Below are 14,981 nucleotides of genomic sequence, written 5' to 3'. Positions count from 1 at the left end.
GCAGATCATGCATAAATGAGCTTTAAGCCTGGGGGACAAAGGGGGTGCTGCTTGGCTGTATGTGTGTATAATCCCAGTCTCCCTAAACACAGACAGTCCCAGTCCTTCCTCCACCTTATACACATACAGTATGTCACCTCATGGCATCAGAGGCTTCTGAATCCACACAACATACACACAGTGTTGGTAAGGACTATGTAAGGGTGGTTGTAACACACAGATACACAGCTATTTCTTTCCAAACCTTCTATCACTATTTGAGTGGAACTTAATGTGATTTAGCATACAATATAAAACCGTGATTATGGATGAAGTTGTGCAATAGGAAAAACAAGAAGAGGAGACATAATTGACACTGTTTAATGTTTCAGCTCAGGTCTATCTGAAGACATTTCACGAAGATACATTTTTATGGAAAGTGTTTCGCTAAACTAATTTGAGTAAATGTCTCAACATTTACAGTTATTTCTTCATACAGTCTACTGTGGTTTGGACTAAAATAAAAGTACATTTTTAGATGAGAATATATCTGAAGTGTTGGGCTCCCGAGTGGCGCGGCGGTCTAAGGCACAGGCAGTGCAAGAGGTGTCACTGTAGTCGGTGGTTTCTAACCAGGCTGCATCACATCCAGCCGTGATTGGGAGTCCCATGGGGCTGCCACAATTAGCCTAACGTCATCCGGGATTGGCTGGGGTAGGCTGACGTCATTGTAAATAAGAATTTGTTCTTAACTGACTTGCCCTAGCTGAATTACTATACTTTTTTAAAACAGATGTTTCAGCTACATTGTGTAGTGCTTTAGTCATCATTTGAATGATGATGAGAAACCTAGCAAAATAATGGTTTTATCTACAGGTCAGTGACTTATTCTGCATGTAAAGAAAACGTGTGTATGTTTCATTAATGTTCTCCTGTGAACAAAATGTTCTTTGCAGACCTTATTGAATCTCTACAATTACATAGCACCCTCTTGTGTTCACTGACACAAGCGGTTGCCCTGCAATGCAGGATAGAATCAAAGCATATTAACTACCAATACATTTTGGTCATTAAAACAAGGACATTGTTCAATGAATTAAAAAACTATTCATATTGTGACAAAAAGTGAAAAAATTCAAGGAAAAACTGCTTTCCTTCCTGAATGGAATACATTCGATCTTAATGATTTCCAGAGACGTGTGGTAGAGAGGCCTTCCTCTCACACACCCACCCCTGGCTCTCCATGTGGGCTGGGCTCATTGAGGGCTGGGTGGGATCACCAGTCAAGAGGGCACAATCAGCATCATTTCCAGAATCATCCTGAGGAGGATCAAACAAAGGTTCAAATGAACTTATTACTAAACACTTTCTTAATGAAGTACTGTACATAATACAAAAAGGATTATGAGAGATTGGATTATTCTGAACCTCTGTGGTACCATCTGCAGAACCCTCTGTCGTATCCCTCAGCTCAAGGACCCAAAGCTGCTGTCCTCTGGCCCTGGCCAACAACCAAACCTATGTATTCAAACTCATGCGTTTAATCTTTATGCATTTTACAACTTTAGCTCAGTATAAATATTTTTGAACTGAAAATGTATGACCGGACACTGAAAGTTAATTGTATTCTATATACTTACACTGCAAGCATATACAATTTCACAGACAGAGTATACATGCTGACATACCGTGTTATGTGGCTGCAATGTGGTCAGAGTAGCGTTGTTCTGCTGACAGAAGCTATCAGCAGCTAAGCAATCCCCCACACTCTGCCAGAATAGATAGAACCCATTGTGATGGAGATGCCACACTTCTTCATTCTGTCTGAAATCTGAACATAAGCATACTCGTATTGGCAGTTAGGGCTCCTCCATGCTGTTGAAATATTCCAGTGTGAAAGGTAACCACGTCAAATGTGGTGAATATATAATGTTAGTGGTGAATCCTAACTTCCAGTTAAATCCTTTAAAAAATGATTTTACATCATGCATTAATTAATGTCAATGAGAGACTAAGTGAAAATGTGACTTGGAAGTTAGGATTCGCCGGTAATGAAATAGAACACAGTACTTTCTAATTAAACAACGAAAACTACAGCAAGACATTCCACATGTTGTGTTTCATCTTGATCTACTAAATAGAGGTCATTTGTGTGATTTATTGAACTTATACAGTACAGTAGCCATATGAAGTCACCTACCTCCATTTTTAGATGACAATGCCCCGGCGAAATGGGAATCTAGCAAAACATAATAAGAAAGCTGCTCTTTAAAAATATGTATTTAATCCTGAGACGACTAATAGGTTGAACAGGTTTGGGTCTTGTATAGTTTGAGTCGACCAATAATATTCAGGTTTCAGAGTATGAACTACAAGAGTAGAACACTTGGTTAGGAACAGTGGTTGGTGACAGACGTAGCTGTCTTTTACACCCAAACCCCAGCTATACTTCATTTTTAGAACCTCACACAATAATCATCACATCAATCAAATATTCAGTAGTGCATATTGTTGATTCAATTACTTACAGTGAAATCCAACAATTACCAGAATGATAATCAGTAAAAGTGCATTGAAGAGGAGTAGAGGGAACACAGGCGTGTTCCATTGCATCCTGTTATGTCGCTCTGAAATGCAGAAGTGACACAATTAGATGAATAATGTCTTGTCAATAATACTTGATTATCAGTCATGCAGGCCTACATAGTCATTTAGTCATTTAAAGTCACAACTGACCGATTTCATTTGAGTGTACTAGAAAATATGAACAAAATACTCACTTGCCGGTCTCTGTATTGACGGTATGTTTGGAGACCGAAGAGACTGGTAGATGTTTTCTGTTCCAGGTGTCCCTGCACCTGGGGTCTGTAACCCTGTGGCATCCTCATAATCATTCATTGGAATGCTGCACCTTTCAGACAGCTCCATTGAGTCCCAATCGAAGTCAAATACCTAACTGACAGAGAAAGCAGAAGCATGAATGTTCTTTCAACATTCGGGACCACAACCACAAAACTGAGTCATTTTTTCCTCTTTGCACTTGCAATCTTGTGACGAAGCAAAGTTGCCATGTCCGCGATTTTTCTGCGAATTGGTCTACTTTGAAAAAGATGTCGCAAATGTCTTTGTGGCGTACTTGGCATACTTCTCAATTTCACCGCAGCCGACATGCCATTTCTCGTATATGCTATATATATATCAGGCAGTGAGCATGCTGTTATTGGGTGAGTGAGTGAATGGTGGGGAGGGGTGTGTTTATTAATATGTTCATAAAACATATTAATGCCCAATAACTGATATAACAGCGACAAAGAATTGGAAGTTATGGAACTCCCTAGCATGCTTATGTTATGGGAAAAAGTCCACAATGAAAATTACATTAAATGTGGAGAATGATAGACTACATTTTCCTCAGTTGGCCATCAAATAGACTATTCATTTATATGCCATTGTAGACTACTGTAACCTCCTATTTGATACAATAAATATGTTGAAATTAAGATATCACTGGAGTCATCGCAAATCAGTTTGTGCCAGTTGTGTAGCGTACCTGAAGCTGGCAAACAGGTTTAATAAACAGCATATTACTCTATTGTTGTAGCCTTGTGTTATTATGCAATTATTAATGGCCATGTTTAGTTAATTCAATTCAAATCATATTGTATTTGTCACATATCCCTGAATACAACATGTGTAGTAGACCTTACAGTGAAATTCTTACTTACAAGCCCTTAACCAACAATGCTTTAAGAAGTTTTAATAACAAAAAAATAAATAATGTTGTTAAGTAAAAAATAGAAAATTAAAGTAACAAATAATTAAACAGCAGCAGTACAAGTGAGGCTATACACATGGGGTACGGGTACAGAGTCAATGTGCGGGGCCACGGGTTAGTCGAGGTAATTGAGGTAATATGTGCGTGTAGGTAGAGTAGAAGTGACCATGCATAGATAATAAACAGAGAGTAGCAGCAGCGTAAAAGAGGGGTCTGGGTAGCCCTTTGATTAGCTGTTCAGGAGTCTTATGACTTGGGGTAGACGCTGTTAAGAAGCCTTTTGGACCTAGTCTTGGCGGTCCGGTACCGCTTGCCGTGCGGTAGCAGAGAGAACCGTCTACGAGGGATAGCTGGAGTGTCTGACAATTTTTAGGGCCTTCCTCTAACACCGCCTGGTATAGAGGTCCTGGATGGCAGGAAGCTTGGCCCAAGTGATGTACTGTGCCAATTATCAATTAAAATGATCAATTGAGATCATGGTCACAGCTCTATTGCAAATGTATCATCCTCTGCATTTAATGTCAGTTTCATCGTGGACATTTCCCTGAAACTAGATGTTGGCCTATCAGTGGCTATAGGCTACCTGCATCTAGCTCAGCAAACCATGGCAAAGTTGAATTACAATTATAAACCCACATTTTAGTCAGTAGCAGTGTCTATTGAAATAAAAAGTACATCTCGCAAATAGGCTATTTCTAACAGTTTGTAGTCTTAACATCTGGCACATAATAACTAATAATAACACATAATAACACATAATAAAGGCCCAGTTGCCAGAAAATAGGCTAACATTCTTTTAAAAAGTTTGTCTAGTGTTTCTCGCACAGACATTTTGAGATCTTCCATCCAACTTTCATCACTCAAACTCTCCTGTCGGATTTATGTATACAAATGTATTCAGAACGTATTCAACCCTTTGATGTTTTCCACATTTTGTTACTTTACAGCCTTATTCTAAAATGGATTAAATAAGAAATATCTGAATACTTTCCCGAGGGAACTCTATAGGGTCACTCCTGTACTCATCATATCAGATGACACACCTCTGCAGCCCCCACCCCACCCCCACCTGGGCCCCAAGGAGATGAGGGGATGTGGGGGGTAGCATGAGGTACTGTGGGGGCGGTGTTGGGTTAGAGTGGGGGGCTATGGGGGTGATGGAGGGGGTCAGGGGTTCTTAGATAATCAGTGGCGTCTAATGACCCCTCCAGAGAGACTGCTTCTAATCCCCTACACCCTAGAGAGCTAAAGGGGTTGCCACACACACTCACACGCACAGACACACAAACACACACACACACACACACACACACACACAGATACACAGCGCCTCGTCCCCACACACATCTGTGGATGAGGTCCTTGTTGCAGTATGGGGCCAAGCTGCCGCCTAATCACCTCAACTCATGTGTGTGATTATCATTTTGCTGGGTCTGTTCACACATCAGACCAACACTTCCAACACCACACACATGCATTTTCAATGACAACCATAAGGCAACACCGGCATGTAGGTGTGATCACTGCCCCACCGTATCATAATGTGATAAACACAGTAGCCCAGTGGTGATGAGAGGGGTTGTGAAAGGGAATGAGGCTACAGAATAATAGGAAAAAATGTTCTGAGGGACAAGAGTAAGGAAGGTAGTATGGCTGAAGAGAGACAAGACTTATCATTTTTTTAAACTAGGTAAGTCAGTTAACAAATTCTTATTTACAATGACAGCCTACACTGGCCAAACCCAGAAGACCCTGGGCCAATTGTGCACCGCCCTATGGGACTCCCAATCACAGCCAGTTGTGATACAGCCTGGATTTGAACCAGGGTGTCTGTAGTGATGTGCCTAGCACTGAGATGCAGTGCCTTAGACCACTGCACCACTCATGAGCCCCCAAACAATAGGGGATAGAGGGAGAGTAGTGTGGCTGAAGAGAGACAAGACAATAGGGGATAGAGGGAGGGTAGTGTGGCTGAAGAGAGACAAGACAATAGGGGATAGAGGGAGGGTAGTGTGGCTGAAGAGAGACAAGACAATAGGGGATAGAGGGAGGGTAGTGTGGCTGAAGAGAGACAAGACAATAGGGGATAGAGGGAGGGTAGTGTGGCTGAAGAGAGACAAGACATTAGTGTGGCTGAAGAGGGATAGGGGAGAGGGAGGGTAGTGTGGCTGAAGAGAGACAAGACAATAGGGGATAGAGGGAGGGTAGTGTGGCTGAAGAGAGACAAGACAATGAAGAGAGACAAGACATTAGGGGATAGAGGGAGGGTAGTGTGGCTGAAGAGAGACAAGACAATAGGGATAGAGGGAGGGTAGTGTGGCTGAAGAGAGACAAGACAATAGGGGATAGGGGAGAGGGAGGGTAGTGTGGCTGAAGAGAGACAAGACAATAGGGGATAGAGGGAGGGTAGTGTGGCTGAAGAGACAAGACAAGAGTGTGGCTGAAGAGAGACAAGACATAGGGGATAGGGGATAGTGTGGCTGAAGAGAGACAAGAGGGATAGAGGGAGGGTGTGGCTGAAGAGAGACAAGACATTAGGGGATAGAGGGAGGGTAATGTGGCTGAAGAGAGACAAGACAATAGGGGATAGAGGGAGGGTAGTGTGGCTGAAGAGAGACAAGACAATAGGGGATAGAGGGAGGGTAGTGTGGCTGAAGAGAGACAAGACAATAGGGGATAGAGGGAGGGTAGTGTGGCTGAAGAGAGACAAGACAATAGGGGATAGAGGGAGGGTAGTGTGGCTGAAGAGAGACAAGACAATAGGGGATAGAGGGAGGGTAGTGTGGCTGAAGAGAGACAAGACATTAGGGGATAGAGGGAGGGTAGTGTGGCTGAAGAGAGACAAGACATTAGGGGATAGAGGGAGGGTAATGTGGCTGAAGAGAGACAAGGGAGTAGAGTTGGAGGGCTAGAAGGGGTGGGGTGGACGGAGGGGTGGAGGAGTAGAGTTGGAGGGATGGAGGGGGTGGAGGGGTGGATGAGTAGAGGCGGAGAGGTATAGGGGGTGGAGAGATGGAGGGCTAGTCTGTGACATTGTGACTGTCTGTCCCCAGAGAGATTTCTCTGAGGCTATGGGTTTGAATGGGCTCCTTCCAAGGGGTAAGCTAATTGGTCATCTAAGACACACACACACACACACACACACACACACACACACACACACACATATCTAGTTAGGCTATGGGGTCCATTTTGCATGAAATAAACAAGGGTTAGGTCCTGCCCATAACAGGAAAGCAGGAAATCACTGCTTGCTTTTGCGACAGTATAGATTTGAATCAGCTTGAGTGCTGTTGTAATATGAAGACTAAATAGTACTAAGTACTAACGAGGACCTGATGAGTACTAAAGAGGACCTGGTGAGTACTAAAGAGGACCTAATGAGGAAGACTTCACCCGCTCTCTTATTTAATGGACATTTTAAAGGATCTCAACCCTGTTTACAAGCAATGTTTTACAAGAAATTCCATAAAATGCTTGAGAACCAAACAAAGCAAGTAACAAAAAGCAGATATCCTCCTTAAGTTTTACATTTTCATGTTGCAGTTTTATATGTTGTCATGAGATATTTTTACCTTTTGTCCAGGGTTGCCAGGTTAAGCAGAAGTTTCTAGAACAATGACCCCTCAAAACCCTCCCACAAGCCCAAAAACTAGCACAAAAACTGAAATACCTTATTTACATAAGTATTCAGACCCTTTGCTATGAGACACACAATTGAGTGCAGGTGCATCCTGTTTCCATTGATCATCCTTGAAATGTTTCTTAAACTTGATTGGAGTCCACCTGTGGTTAAATTCAATTGATTGGACATGATTTGGAAAGGCACACACCAGTCTATATAAGGTCCCACAGCAAAAACCAAGCCATGAGTTCGAAGGAATTGTCCGTAGAGCTCAGAGACAGGATTGTGTCGAGGCACAGATCTGGGGAAGGGTACCAAAACATTTCTGCAGCATTGAAGGTCCCCAAGAACACAGTGGTCTCCATCATTCTTAAATGGAAGAAGTTTGGAACCAAGATTGAACTCTGAATGCCAAGCGTCATGTCTGGAGGAAACCTGTTGCCATCCTTACGGTGAAGCATGGTGGTGGCAGCATCATGATGTGGGGATGTTTTTCAGCGGCAGGGACTGGGAGACTAGTCAGGATCGGGGCAAAGATGAATGGAGAAAAGTACAGAGAGATCCTTGATGAAAACCTGCTCTAGAGCGCTCAGGACCTCAGACTGGGGCGAAGGTTCATCTTCCAGCAGGACAACAACCCTAGGAAATACAGCCAAGACAAGGCTTTGGGACAAGTCTCAATGTCATTGAGTGGCCCAGTCAGAGCCCGGACTTGAACCTGATCGAACATCTCTGGAGAGACCTTGAAAATAGCTGTGCAGCAATGCTCCCCATCGAACCTGACAGAGCATGAGAAGATCTGCAGAGAAGAATGGGAGAAACTCCCCAAATTCCGGTGTGTCAAGCTTGTAGCGTCATACCGAAGAAACTTGAGGCTGTAATTGCTGCCAAAGGTACTTTAACAAAGTACTGAGTATTTAAGTGTCTGGATACTTATGTAAATGTGATATTTCACTTTTTTTAAATATAAATTAGCAAACACTTCTATAAAACAGTTTTTGCTTTATCTTTATGGGGTATTGTGTGTAGATTGATGGGGGTGATTATTTAATCCATTTTTGAATAAGGCTGTAACCTAACAATATGTGGAAAAAGTCAAGGGGTCTGAATACTTTCTGAAGGGACTGTAGCTATATCCTGTAGAAGGGGTCTGGAGGGCTTTGAAGAGATTATTTAGATGAGCAGTCCTCCATGCACCAGTCACCTCTCACCAGAAGGTGGCAGTCGAAGAAGCTATTTCAAGAGGTGGTTTGAAGGGGTTTGGAGGTGCATAGGGTTTTAAGGAAGATACTTGATTTCCCATCAGCCATATCAGAAATCAGTCCCTAATTAGAAGGCAGATTAAAATAGGTAGATTGCAGCCCTTGAGGACTGGACCTGTGCACACCTGCCTGCTCCCATTGACCTGGTTCAAGATATCCTCTCCCCATACAGTCCTCCCTGCACCAGTTCCTCTTCCCCACTAGATGGCAGACAGAGATCGATGATGTACAGAAACCCTGGATTGAAGCAACGATACAGAGCGACAGTAATGGTGCATTTTTGTAAGCACAAGTCTATAGGGAAATGAATGTCATTTTTGTATGGGTTTTTGGATAAACGCTGAAAATAAGGTCTGTGGTAAACATGCTTAGGAGATCTTATACGTTTAGTTCTGTAAGATAATGTTTATCAGCTAGTGTCACTTTTGTGCATTTTGATTCATTTATGTAACCAAAAAAGTACATAAAGCACATAAAAGCTTCATATTTCATAAAGATCTTGTTAACTGATTGATATTATCTCATGGAACAACACGTATAAGATCTCGCAAGCTTGTCAATTTTTTAAAACATTTCTTTGGAGGAGTACCAAAATGGCTGCAATACAGCGCCCCCTGTCAGTCATCCAAGATATATACACATCATTGATAGACACGCAGAGTGTTTGGCAAAGGGCCATGTTTATATTAGGGACAAGTTATTCTGCTAAATTTGCACCTGATGTTCTCCTTAATGAAGACAGAGGAAAAGCCCCGTAGAGAGCTGTGCTAGAGCCAAGTCTCAGGACAGAATGTCATAATAATAAGCAGTAATTAAGACATCAGTATGTACACACAACACACACACACACACAACAGACACACACACATACATTGAGTTGTGAGAGGATACATTGAACAAAGCCCTTTCCTCAGCCCTGATTTGGAAAACAAATCAAGTGTGATAATAAATGCATCTGTCAACTCTAATGTATTTATGTATGTCGTGCATTGTCAGATTGTCCATCTCATATTATCATATCATATTTTAAGGTGTTATTTTCAATTGAGGGTGATATGATTATCTTTTTGCATGAATCAATCTAAGTAGAATATTTAACAAAACAGTATACCATTGAACTTAACAGTAGGATATTGAATGGAACAGTAGAATATTGAATGAAACTGTTCTTTTCAATATTAGAGTATATACAGTATGAGCAAGAGTTGTTATGCGGGTGTGTGTGTGTTTGTGCTCTATGTCAGGCAGTGTTCATTAGGCTCAGAGTAGAGTATAGGTTCATCGGTCCTGGGGCTTTCCTGTATTAATCACCCTGCAGCCATTAGGAACTGTCCATTAGTCTGCTTTCTATCCCCTCAACAAACCACTCCCTCTCCAGTACACCTCAGAGACTCTCTCTCTCTCTCTCTCTCTCTCTCTCTCTCTCTCTCTCTCTCTCTCTCTCTCTCTCTCTCTCTCTCTCTCTCTCTCTCTCTCTCTCTCTCTCTCTCTCTCTCTCTCTCTCTCTCTCTCTCTCTCTCTCTCTCTCTCTCTCTCTCTCTCTCTCTCTCTCTCTCTCTCTCTCTCTCTCTCTCTCTCTCTCTCTCTCTCTCTCTCTCTCTCTCTCTCTCTCTCTCTCTCTCTCTCTCTCTCTCTCTCTCTCTCTCTCTCTCTCTCTCTCTCTCTCTCTCTCTCTCTCTCTCTCTCTCTCTCTCTCTCTCTCTCTCTCTCTCTCTCTCTCTCTCTCTCTCTCTCTCTCTCTCTCTCTCTCTCTCTCTCTCTCTCTCTCTCTCTCTCTCTCTCTCTCTCTCTCATCAAACATTCCCTGTTCCTTTAGATCAGTACCTGTGGTAGCTTTGTCAAAGAAATGAAAGGTTGATGTTAAACAAATATGCAGTTTAAGTGGCGGTTCAGCACCACTGAAGCGGACAGCCGCGTGATCGGAATTCCAAAGTTCAGCACCACCAATTCTCCAGCTACAAATATGGCCTTGAGTTTTTCCTGTTTAGGTCACATGGTCTGACAAAAACCCAGGGTCCAATTCATGAAGTGTTCCTGCACTGCATGTCAGTGAATGGGACCCAGCCCAATGCTGCAGTGCAGGGCCTTTATTTGCTGTAACAGTGCTTTGTTACTGTACAGCCAGCATGTTTGACATGAAACCCTCTACACCTGAACAGCCCTTTTCTCCACCCCTCTACCCTTCAACACATCCCTCCTCCAACCCCTCCACCACAACCCTGTTCGCCGTAGAGCGAGATATGAAGACAAGACATCACTTTTTCATCGGGAGGAGTGAGATCAAACTCTTGGCCTCTTCCTTCCCTGCGGTGGAATTCCCACACAGTGTCGGCTTGATGGGATACATTTTTCATAGGGTGCCATGTGCCACTGTGTCACTCCTAGCTGCGGGGCATTGGAAAGGCGTATTATATGAAGAAAAATATTAAATATTAAAGTCTCACTCCTCCGAGCGGAGAACACTAGGAGCCACTTGTATCATGGTCCCAAAATAAAGAAGAGCATAGAGAAGAGAGAAAGAAAGAAAGAAAGAAAGAGGGGGATCAGCAGAGCCATGGGAAGTAGGGGTGCTGAGGGTGCTGCAGCACACCCTGAACATTTTTTGAAGAAGAAAATTGCAGCACCCCCACCCCCAAACTAATTCCTTTGGCTATGGGGATCAGGGGTAGAGTTCAGAGGACATAAATCAGGGGTCAGTGGATGGGGTGTGTGCAGAAGATAAAAACACACCCGGGACATGTCCATATGACAAATTAGCCTGTATGAGACTGGTCTCCTCTCACAGCATTAACATAACGATCTGTCTATCTGGGATATTACTGGTGCCTTAAGAATATACAGGTGCGTGTGTGTGTGTGTAGTGAAGAGAGCAAGCACACAGTCAGTCTGTCTGTCACTGTCAATACACTGCGGTAGGATCAGAGCAGGTACACAGCGCTATACCATATAGCCGTCAATCACAGGAGATCACAGATGCTGAGGGACTCTCAGTGATCCACCAATGACAGGCCATCAAACTGATGACACAAGCATAACCTGACATAACCCCCTCTGGCATACATGTATGAAATTTGAATGATATATTGTACTGTTAAACACACGCACACGCACACACACACACAAATTGCTAATGAATTCTACAAATCACTATACATAGGCTTATTTTTTACATATGGTGACCAATACTGTGTAAAAAATATGGATGAAACATTGGATTTTAGAGGCTCATTCCCCTTGAATGCATGTTTTAATTACAGTAGTCTGTAAATATTCTATGATCCTTTTGTAGGTTTATACTAATTCATAACTCACTTAAATGTTATTAAATATAACATTAAAAACATTTCCCTGAATGCATCAAACACTACAGAATGGAAGGAGTCAATCACCACCTTCCGGAGACTCCTGAAACCCCACCTCTTTAAGGAATACCTAGGATAGGATAAGTAATCCTTCTCACCCCCCCTTTAAGATTTAGATGCACTATTGTAAAGTGACTATTCTACTGGATGTCATAAGGTGAATGCACCAATTTGTAAGTCGCTCTGGATAAGAGCGTCTGCTAAATGACTTAAATGTAATGTAAATGTAAGGACCAACCAATCTCATGAAGAAAATACTGTTTGAGTTGCAATCAAGCTAATATTTTAAATAGTAAGTTTATTCTATGCAGTAATAAGTGGCAGATGCTTTTGGTAAAGGATTAGTCAAAGGAATGAGACATTCATGCTTCCTTTCTCAGTTTAATTTATTTTAATTCAAATTCTGCTTCCGGTGGGGAAGCAGAACACACACACACACACACACACACACACACACACACACACACACACACACACACACACACACACACACACACACACACATCGCTATGGACATATGATACAGAAACCGCCTACCGCTGGAACAGTGGGAGAACGAACAAGAGAGAAAGAGTGAGAAGAGAGAATGAAAGAGTATCAAATCAAATGTATTTATATAGCCCTTTGTACATCAGCTGATATCTCAAAGTGCTGTACAGAAACCCAGCCTAAAACCCCAAACAATGCAGGTGTAGAAGCACGGTGGCTAGGAAAAACCCCCTAGAAAGGCCAAAACCTAGAAAGAAACCTAGAGAGGAACCAGGCCATGAGGGGTGGCCAGTCCTCTTCTGGCTGTGCCGGGTAGAGATTATAACAGAACATGGCCAAGATGTTCAAATGTTCATAAATGACCAGCATGGTCAAATAATAATAATCACAGTAGTTGTCGAGGGTGCAGCAAGTCAGCACCTCAGGAGTAAATGTCAGTTGGCTTTTCATAGCCGATCATTAAGAGTATCTCTACCACTCCTGCTGTCTCTAGAGAGTTGAAAACAGCAGGTCTGGGACAGGTAGCACGTCCGGTGAATGGGTCAGGATTCCATAGACGCAGGCAGAACAGTTGAAACTGGAGCAGCAGCAAAGAGAGAAAGAGAGAAAGAGAGAATTAGATGAGAGAGAGCATACTTAAATTCCCACAGGACACCGGATAAGACAGGAGAAGTAGTATAGTATAGACAGGTGAAGTAAGATATAACAAACTGACCCTAGCCCCCCGACACAAACTACTGCAGCATAAATACTGGAGGCTGAGACAGGAGGGGTCAGGAGACACTGTGGCCCCATCCGATGATACCCCCGGACAGGGCCAAACAGGAAGGATATAACCCCTCCCACTTTGCCAAAGCACAGCCCCCACACCACTAGAGGGATATCTTCAACCACCAATTTACCATCCTGAGACAAGGCCGAGTATATACTGTACTCTATATCATCTACTGCATCTTGCCATCTTTATGTAATACATGTATCACTAGCCACTTTAAACTATGCAACTTTATGTTTATATACCCTACATTACTCATCTCATATGTATATACTGTACTCTATACCATCTACTGCATCTTGTCTATGCCGTTCTGTACCATCACTCATTCATATATCTTTATGTACATATTCTTTATCCCTTTACACTTGTGTGTATAAGGTAGTAGTTGTGGAATTGTTAGGTTAGATTACGCGTTGGTTACTACTGCATTGTCGGAACCTGAAGCACAAGCATTTCGCTACACTCGCATTAACATCTGCTAACCATGTGTATGTGACAAATACAATTTGATTTGATTTGATTTGAGTATAGCCCACAAAGATCCCCGACCGGGACAACCCAAGGGGAGGCGCCAACCCAGACAGGAAGATCACGTATCAGGGAAGGAGAGGGGTGATTGACTGTCATAATAACACAGCAGCTGAAAATTAATCAATCAATCAGTCAATCAAATGTTACTTATAAAGCCCTTTTTACGTCACCAACATTAGAGTTACCCGGCCTGGACCTCAAGGAGCAGGCTGAAGCAAAGAAAACTCCCTAGAAAGAAAAATAAATATTGAGAGCAATCAGACTCAAACGGATAAGATGGACAGGATAAACTGTGTGTAGATCCAATGGAGGTAGAGGTCACAGGTGAGGAGGGATCAGCGGCATGACCAGGTGGACTTCGGAGTCCAGTAGCAGCTGTCATGAAGTGGCCGTGTAGCATTGATGTGTGTGAATGGGAGTGTTCGTGTGTGTGTTTGAGCCTTTGTGTTGACGTGTGTTTGTGTGCATGTGTGCTAAGGTGCTAGGAGTGAGTGTAAGAGAGGTTATTGCTATGGTTGGGGTTGAACAGTGATGAGGACATGAAGGTGGGGTTAGGGTTAAGGTAGGAACCAGGATGTGAGACCATGATGTCTGTGTGTGTCTGAGGGTAACACAAGTCAGTCAGCCAGTATCTGATGGCTGCATCCGGAGACTCCCAACCTTGAGCCCAGGCACAGACTTAGCAGAAACCCTAAGACATCATTTAAAGAAACCTTAACTGGGCAGTGCAGTCAAAAACATAATTTTTTCCATATTTTCCTGTGCTTTATAAATCTAGTGTGAAATTGTGTAAGTTATGATAATGCACTTTTAGTGTAAAAGCTGTTTGAAAATGACATCACCAGGCACTATGAGTTAATAGATCAATAACAAAGAGAGTTTGCCCTCCTCTCTGCCAATAACAGCTAGCTTTCAGGTTACACATCGCTCCTGTTTGGCTCCTCCAATATGGCCCCTCTCTCAGACCACTCCCAGACAGTCCTAGCGAAGCTAAGAAGCTATTTTGGTTTCTTTTTGACCATTTTAATTGAAAACAATCACAGCAAGCTTAATTGTTACCCATAAATGATTTGATATTGAGATAAAAACATCTGCATAGGCCCTTTAAGCCTGAAGCAGGGAGTGGTGAACATGTCTTTGTTGGTAGATAGCTATGAGCTTGGGGGTGGGACTGTTGGCC

At 42.7% G+C, this 14,981-nt stretch overlaps 2 protein-coding genes across 3 annotated transcripts in view; one reads left to right on the top strand and one right to left on the bottom strand.

The window, feature by feature from the left end:
* The window catches only part of LOC127906168 (uncharacterized), a 150,536-nt gene that overhangs the window by 28,800 nt on the left and 106,755 nt on the right, over window positions 1-14,981 (top strand). The gene's annotated exons all lie outside the window — the stretch shown is intronic.
* Window positions 345-3,029, bottom strand: LOC118390150 (uncharacterized). The gene is made up of 6 exons (XM_035780420.2): window positions 2,760-3,029; window positions 2,508-2,606; window positions 2,180-2,218; window positions 1,668-1,810; window positions 1,408-1,497; window positions 345-1,299 (listed from the first exon to the last, which is right to left on the bottom strand). The coding sequence occupies exons 1-6, from the start codon at window positions 2,905-2,907 to the stop codon at window positions 1,159-1,161; spliced, it is 660 nt and encodes a 219-aa protein (XP_035636313.1). The 5' UTR covers window positions 2,908-3,029; the 3' UTR covers window positions 345-1,158.

The sequence above is a fragment of the Oncorhynchus keta genome, chromosome 11, assembly GCF_023373465.1.
Source record: "Oncorhynchus keta strain PuntledgeMale-10-30-2019 chromosome 11, Oket_V2, whole genome shotgun sequence".
Classification (NCBI taxonomy): Eukaryota; Metazoa; Chordata; class Actinopteri; order Salmoniformes; family Salmonidae; genus Oncorhynchus; species Oncorhynchus keta.
The sequence above is the reverse complement of the archived record's forward strand: the minus strand, read 5'-3'. Positions and strand labels throughout refer to the sequence as shown.